Here is a 7,465-nt window from a genome sequence, read left to right as displayed (position 1 = left end):
GTGTCTGGGCGTTTGCCCCCCTGTGGGAAGGAGGAGGGCAGCACCCCTCCCTCTGAGGGTCCTGGTGAGGATGCGTAGCCCCCAGCGCATCGTACATTAGGGACTCAGAAAACAGGAGACCCCGGGTGTAAGAAAATCAGAGGCAGTTTGAATCTTTTGACACTTTGAGAACAAGAATCCTCCAAAAGGAGAGAATGGAAAAAAGCATCGTTAGGAGAGGCTTCTTCTCGGGCCCCAGCTGGCTGCCTCTCCGAGTTCCAAATGTGACCTGCCACCTCGGCCCGTGGGCCCCCTGCCTCAGCCCTGCGCATGAAACCGTAAAGTCTTGAGTAACATCCCCATCTCAAGTTTTTCTCTGTTTAACTTGCCCATCAGGTGGCTTAAGTGTCCCACCTACTAATGTGATTGGCAATTATTTACTTTGGAGAGCCCTGAAAGACACCACCGGATCGCAGAATTCTGAATTATCTAGAAATCCATCATCCAATCAGCACATTTCCTGATTCGCACACTATAAAAGACGCTACCTCCTCAGCAGAAGCGAGCAGGCGAGANCAGGTCAGCCCTGCCTGTCCCGTGCCCATCCCACACCCATCCCACCCCCCCCAACCCCCGTCAGGCTCCTTTCTGTGGGGTGGGCACCGGCTGACTACACTTAGGATCACGCACTGGGGGTCTTTTTCAGGGGGACTTTTGGGGGAATGGGAATGGCCATTCACTCTGCTTGCCTGAGAGAGAGCAGTAACATCGATGCCAGGTTTGAATGTGGAAATGTACAGAAGAGAACTTGATGGTGACAGGGAGCGTGGGGCTGCTCTGCCAAAGTCCCACTATGGGCTTGGCTCAGGAGCACTCTCCTCATGCCCTAAATCAAAATCTTCACAGCAGGAGTTTTAACTTGAGGCTGCCATTGTGGATTGAGACCATCATCCTTAGCTAGGGTCCTTAGCTTCCACCAGATTCATAAAAGGTCTGTTTCCCTAAAGAGAGTCAGAGAATGCAAGCTAAGTTTGTCTCCCCAGGGAGGCCACAACTGGCTCTTTAGACCAAAAAGCGCTCTCGATTCCAGCCAGCCACAGCAATGATGGTGCTTTGGCCGCCTCGGAGAGTTGATAGAATCTTGCCCAAAGCAGCTTTCGACACCTTTGGTGGCTGCCAAATAGGCCTGTGACAAGGTTGGTGATATCTGGGAGGGGACAGTCCAAAAGGCAGCCAGATGTCAGGGGTTGCCTCCAAATTTTGTTCAGGTTACCTTGAGGGAGAAGAGAAAGGTGTAGAAAAGATGCTGTGTATGTTTGGGGGATGGAGGCTCAGAAACCTATCTCCAACTACATCTGCTATCAAGTTGCCGTGTGACCTTGGGAAAGTCACTGCCCCACTCTGGTCCCTTGATTCTACTTATGCAGTGAGGACTTTGAATGGCCCCAGGATTTCCCTAGCACTGGTCTGGATGAGATGATGGTCACGGCCACATGGCCTCTGATATTCTGTGATTTTAAAGGGTTTCCACAAACCATTGCAGGCCAGACCTGGGCCAAAAGATTTCATGGGGATAATGGCAAAGCAGTTCAGTCTCAGCCTTTTCATTTGCTTGTCTGAAGAGGGAGAATTAGGGACAACGATTCAGGCCATTACAAGCAAGCCTAATTGGAGAGTAAATCTGATGGTCACTTAATTTAAGCAGAGGCCTTTGAGTCAGACAGATCTGGCTTTAAATCCTACCCCTACTGTGTGCTTGAAACCTTGGGGGAAGGTACCTAAACTCACTAGACTGCCCTCTCCTCATCTGTACAATGCAGGTAATGTGCACCCACATCTTAGGGGGTAGTTAAGATGAAATCAGTTACCAGGGTCTGGAGTGTCGAGCCTGATGCCTAGCCCAGAGGAAATGCTGAGTAGTGTTACTAGCTATTCCTATTCACCCCCTGGTGTTCTGGGGGCCAGGAGGCAGATGGGGAGTGAATTCCTCTCTGGTACCTGTGCTACATTGTACCCATCACTCTATCCACAGATACCAAGACAGAAGATGTTTCAAACTGGGGGCCTCATTGTCCTCTGTGGGCTGCTGGCCCAGACCACAGCGCTGCTGGAAGTCCTGCCCTTGCCCCTGGACAAGAACGTGCCTCTGGTTGGGACTCCACCCCAGGACCCACATCCCACAGATCTTGCTGGAAGCTTATTGAGTGGTAAGTGAGTCTGTGACAACCTCTTTCAGGTGCGTGTGTGTGTGTGTGTGTGTCCAGCTGTTCAGTGTGGGGAGGGAGGCAGGGGATGATTGGGAGAGAAGGGCTGAGGATCTGGAATGATCAGATTTGAGCCTCCAAGGACCCACCCCACACCCATTTCCAGGTCTCACCGATGGCCTACTCTCCAAGGGTCTGTTGGGCATTCTACAAAACCTCCCACTCTTGGACATCCTGAAGACTAAAGGAGACACTTCTGGGGGCCTGCTTGGGGGTCTGCTTGGGAAAGTGACTTCATTGGTCCCTGTCCTGAACAACATCATTGAGTGAGTCGTTATAATATAGGTCCTTGGTCCCCACCCCCACCAGAGAACCTCCACGGAGATCTGGGAGCCCCAGGCAGTGGCCCTGGAGGAGGGGGTGGGGTCTGGACATGAGGCCAGGACTCAGCATGAGACCCTTCTGGCAGTCTGCTGAGGAACACCAGTCCTCTTGAACCAGAGATCACCCCTAGTCCTGAAGCATAACCTGAGGCCCCAGCATCATCTATAATCCTCACAACTCTTTCAGCTTGAAGTCATAATCTCTAGTTTACAGATGGAAAAACTGAAGCACAGAAAGTTGCCTATGCTTACGCAACTAGAGTGATGCAGAGTGAGCGATCTAACTCTGACTTACTGAAGTCCAAAGCCAAGGCTATTTCCCCACATAGTGGCAATTCTGTTCTCCTCACCTGTGGGAGCCTTCAGAACACAGGTGGCCCTTGATGGAAGCAAGAAGGTGTAAGCTATTCTCTGCAATTACGCCATCAGTGTGATGTCCATGGAGCAGTCTGATGTGGGCTTTCCATGAGGCACCTGAGAGCTCTCTATGCAAGCAGCAGTAATGGGAAGCTTGATGCCAGGGAGCTGGCAAAGCCTGGGTCCTTGATAGGGCTGGGTCAAAGCCATTTCCAAGATTCCTACCCACCCAGGTGTTTGCCCTGACTTGAAGATAGACAATAGCCTTGCGTTTGATTTCCAAATGCACCATGTACTTGCTGGGTGACAGGGAACCAAGGCACTCAGTCTCTCTGGGCTTAGTTTCTCCATCTGTAAAAAGAGATCATAGTACCCACAGAAAAAAACTGTCAGGGAGATTGGGAGAGATGTAATCATCCGGCACAGTGGTTGTAAGATCGGCTCAGATGAGAGGCTTGCTTCCATCCTGTCTCCATCCTCCCTGATTTCCTGCTCCTCAATCTCCATGGTGACAATTGTTGATTGACCCACCACTGAAGGTTATGGTGGGATAAGTGATTCTTACCCATAAATGTTTGTGAGGGACTTACTCCACTTGCCCTCACCTATTCACCCACTCTTCTATCCATCCATTTGTCCATCCTCTCTTCCATCTAACCAGCTACTCTCCCATGCATCTTCCCACCCATTCATCAATCCACAAAGTCAACCAATATGGAGCAGGCCCCTTCTTTTAAGACTCTGAGCTGGCATACAGGATGCAAATATAATCCAGACACAGCCTCCACCCTCGAATACCTCACAGACATGAGATGAGGAGAGGGACATGGTGTGTCAGGATCTGACCCAGTGCAGAGGCTGGGAAAGACTGATGTGTCACTCAGAACTAAAGTGGCTTTCGCTGCAAGACTCTCCTCTTTTCTCCCCCATGGGTAGCTACACCTCATGGGTAGCTCCTCCTCTGGGATGGGTACAGTTGGGATAAACGTGGTTTCTAGGTTTGGGGCTGAAGGAGCTAATATTCTCTCTCTGATGCTGCTCCCTGTACAGTCTGAAGATCACTAATCCCCAGCTCCTGGAACTAGGCCTGGTGCAGAGCCCTGATGGCCATCGTCTCTACGTCACCATCCCTTTGGGCATGATCCTCAATGTGAATATGTGAGTGGGCTCCACAGAGGAAGGGAAGGGTGGCTCACCAAAGGAGACCCTGATGACCACGTATAGCCATAAAGGGGGCATTGGAGTCTAACAGACATGAGCTTTCAACTCGAATACAGATGCAGTCAACTGTTTCCTCTACAGGCCCGTGGCTGGAAGTCTGTTAAAGCTGGCTGTGAAGCTAAACATCACTGCAGAAATTTTAGCTGTGAAAAATGAACAGGGGAAGATCCACCTGGTTCTTGGTGACTGCACTCACTCCCCTGGGAGACTGCAAATCTCCCTGCTTGATGGGTGAGGCCAGAGGGGTGGCTTCTCCTGCCTAGAAACAATATTGATGGGATGATGGATAGATGGCTGGGAAGATGGAACAATGGGAATATGGATGAGTGGGAGGGTGGGAAGATGATGGATAGGAGGGAGGGAAGATGGATGAATGGATGGATGGATGGATGGACGGACGGATGGACTTATCTTTTCTTGGGTGGGGCTGACCAATTTTACACTAGATTAGCCAATCAAAAATCTGAGTTCAAGCCCACCTACCATAGGGGCAGGTGGAGAAGTAGAGGGATTCTTGTCTTGAAAGTGGACAGTACTTCCCCAGTTAAGAGTCTCAGCTTACTCAGATAACTGCACTACAGAGCCACCTGAGGGCTCTTGATTGAATCCACCAAGATAATAGGTGTAAAAGCGCTTTGTCCCAGTACTGGGTAAAACAGCCTACCTGGCTTACTTATTTCAGTTCCCTGACACAGGGGAGACTAAGTCATGCATAGTATGCAGGAGTCATCCTTATCATGGCTAAGAGTTACTGAACACATATGTTGTGTTTCACACATATCATCTCATCAAATCCTCATGACAACAACGTGCTAAGCACCATTCATCTGTTTATGGATTCTACAAAGTCTCACTGAATACCTACTGTATACTGGAACTATGTGTTTATTCTATCCATACCTACCATGTGCAGTGCTGTGTAGGGTGCACTCCCTTTGGCTTGGCCCCCTGGTGTTCGCCTGCACGAGGGTGTGGGTGGACAAGGCCCCGTCTTAGTCATGGAGTACTGACGCCTACACGAGTGCAGTAGGCCCTCAGAAGGCCTCTCAATACCAACCCCGGGCCTCTGCACCTCCTCCTGGATTTTCTCTTTCAGATTTGGCCCCCTCCCTGTCCAAAGCCTTGTTGACAGTCTCACCAGCATCTTGAATGAAGTCCTTCCTGAGCTGGTACAGGGCAAGGTAAGTGGGGAGAAGTGGCAGCTCCCGGTCCTCGGGTCATAGAGCTTCTCGGCCTGAAAGAAGTCCCCAGACTGAGGTTTTCTGAACCCCCTATCAAACCCCCTCAGTTTGATATGTCTCCCTGTCCACCGATCCATCTGCCTGTGTTTCTTCCTTCCATCCTTCAAAATGCGTTGTCTGCTTCCTGCTCGGGGCCAGGCCCTGTGCATGTCCACACTACAGCTGAAGTGGATTGGCCCCTATTCCAGGAAGCTCCCAGGCCACCCTCACTAGGGCTGTAGGCAAGCACTCTTCCAGCCTATGGCTCCTATAGCCAGACACTCACCCCTCCCAGAGAAGTTCCCCCGAGTTAGAAGCAGGTGCCCTAGACCTCGTGTGATTGGGTGCTTCCAACATACGCCTTCCTTTCCTCCCTCTGCCCATGTGAACGTGTAGACACTCATCTGTGGGACTGCTTAGAACCAAACACTCTCAGATGCAGAAAAATGATAGAAAATCTCCCCCAGAAAATCTATCCTGGGGATGCTGATGTGCCCACAGGGCATCCCTATGGGTGCCACTTTGCCTGACGCCTCTCTCTGCCCCTGGGTCAGGTGTGCCCTCTGGTGAATGAGGTTCTCAGCCACTTGGACGTCACCCTGGTGCATTCCATTGCTGGTAAGGACCCGCTTTCAAGGCCTCTCTCCCTTTTCAGAACAGTGATTTTCCCCCAAGGAGCCCTGTTCCTGCACATCGTAGGGGAAAGCTAGATCCTTCCAGCCTCAGCTCCTCCCATTTCTGGCTTCCTTTTTTGCCTTCAAATATCCAGATAATGTTAAGGGATGGGCCCTGCCTCCCCCGCCCCCCCNGATGGGTGGAAGGAGGTGTTACCCCTGCTGAGCTTCACCAAGTTTTGAGTTTCGTGGGATCACCAGACTTCCCAGAGCCCAGCCCCAGGCCTCAGGGGGAGTATGGGATATCCCTGAACTCCTTCACACTGGGATCATCACTCTGGTCTGCAGTGGTTGTTCTTTCATTTTCCAGACATGCTGATCCATGGGCTGGAATTTGTCATCAAGGTCTAAGCCTTCCAGAAAGGGACCCAGTCTCTGTGGAACCAGTGAGTGCTGTTCCCCCATCCCCAGGATTTGGGTGCTGCTGCTCTTCTCCTGGCAGGGGACAGCGGGGGGCTTGGGACAGTGACTCTCTCGGGACAATGTCTGTCTCCAAAGAGAGACAAACAGCTACACAGAGATACACAGAGATGCACAGAGAAGTCCACAGAAATGCTGACAGAGGTGGGGGGACACAGGCAGCACCACAACACAGCTACAAAGAGAAATACACACGGTCATGGATACATACCCACAGGTACACGTGGATACAAATGCACTCAAACACATGCACATGGAGTCTCCCAGGCCCCAGACCTCAGACCCCAGCCTTAGGTTCTCAGCCCCCTCCCCTCCCTCTGGAGGGCAAGTTTGATAATGGGCCAACACCAGCAAGAGTCAGCGACCGCCAGCCTCCATTCTGACTGGGGGCTTCTCCCGACAGAACCACTTCCTGCTGCTCAATCCACTCCCTGCTCAGCTTCCGAGGGCTCACAGAAGGCTGACCCACGTCCTGGACAATGACATGGCCACTATGTGAGGACCAGAACAGACTTCTCTCCAAGGAAACTGTTCTCCCTCCTTTCCCACAGGCACATGTTACAGCCATGCTCCTCGCCAAATAAAGTTGCTCCTTCTCTGCAAGGGGGCCCTTGTCATTCTTCACCATCATTTGAGAGCTAGTAGATCGGAAAGAATCCTGGGCTGGGTGGTTGGAGTCACAGAACAGAGTTTAGTTCTTCTTCTTCTTACATTGTAGACCTTTATGGTCTTCAGCTAGACAGGGAGATGTTCAGATGAGTGTGGAAGTCAGAGAGACTGCTCTGGGGTCCTTAGGATGGGTGGACAAGGGGTCGGGGGTGGACATAATACTCCAGGCAGAGATGATGACGCACAAGTTTACGACACAAGAAGTGAAATGGGAGATTTGAGAGATGTTTGGGAGGTGGACCTGGGTGTAGGTGAGGGACCAGGTGAGGCACAGGTTGCTGCCCATGTGTCAGGTTGGGGAGCTTGAAGGCAACTGGGGCTGTGGGAGGGTGAGAAGC

At 51.5% G+C, this 7,465-nt stretch overlaps 1 protein-coding gene across 1 annotated transcript; it reads left to right on the top strand.

Moving 5' to 3' along the window:
* Nucleotides 1-2,026: 2,026 nt before the first annotated feature.
* LOC144235793 (BPI fold-containing family A member 1-like) lies at nt 2,027-6,874 on the top strand. Its single transcript, XM_077769396.1, has 8 exons — nt 2,027-2,186; nt 2,350-2,509; nt 3,974-4,081; nt 4,226-4,375; nt 5,241-5,325; nt 5,919-5,982; nt 6,349-6,424; nt 6,862-6,874. Exons 1-7 carry the CDS (start codon nt 2,027-2,029, stop codon nt 6,387-6,389), a joined length of 768 nt encoding a protein of 255 aa, XP_077625522.1. The 3' UTR covers nt 6,390-6,424; nt 6,862-6,874.
* The last annotated feature ends 591 nt before the right edge of the window (nt 6,875-7,465 follow it).

The sequence above is a fragment of the Crocuta crocuta genome, unplaced genomic scaffold (genome assembly GCF_008692635.1).
Source record: "Crocuta crocuta isolate KB4526 unplaced genomic scaffold, BGI_CrCroc_1.0 scaffold445, whole genome shotgun sequence".
Taxonomy (NCBI): domain Eukaryota; kingdom Metazoa; phylum Chordata; class Mammalia; order Carnivora; family Hyaenidae; genus Crocuta; species Crocuta crocuta.
Note: the sequence above shows the minus strand (reverse complement) of the source record. Positions and strands in the feature narration are given on the sequence as shown.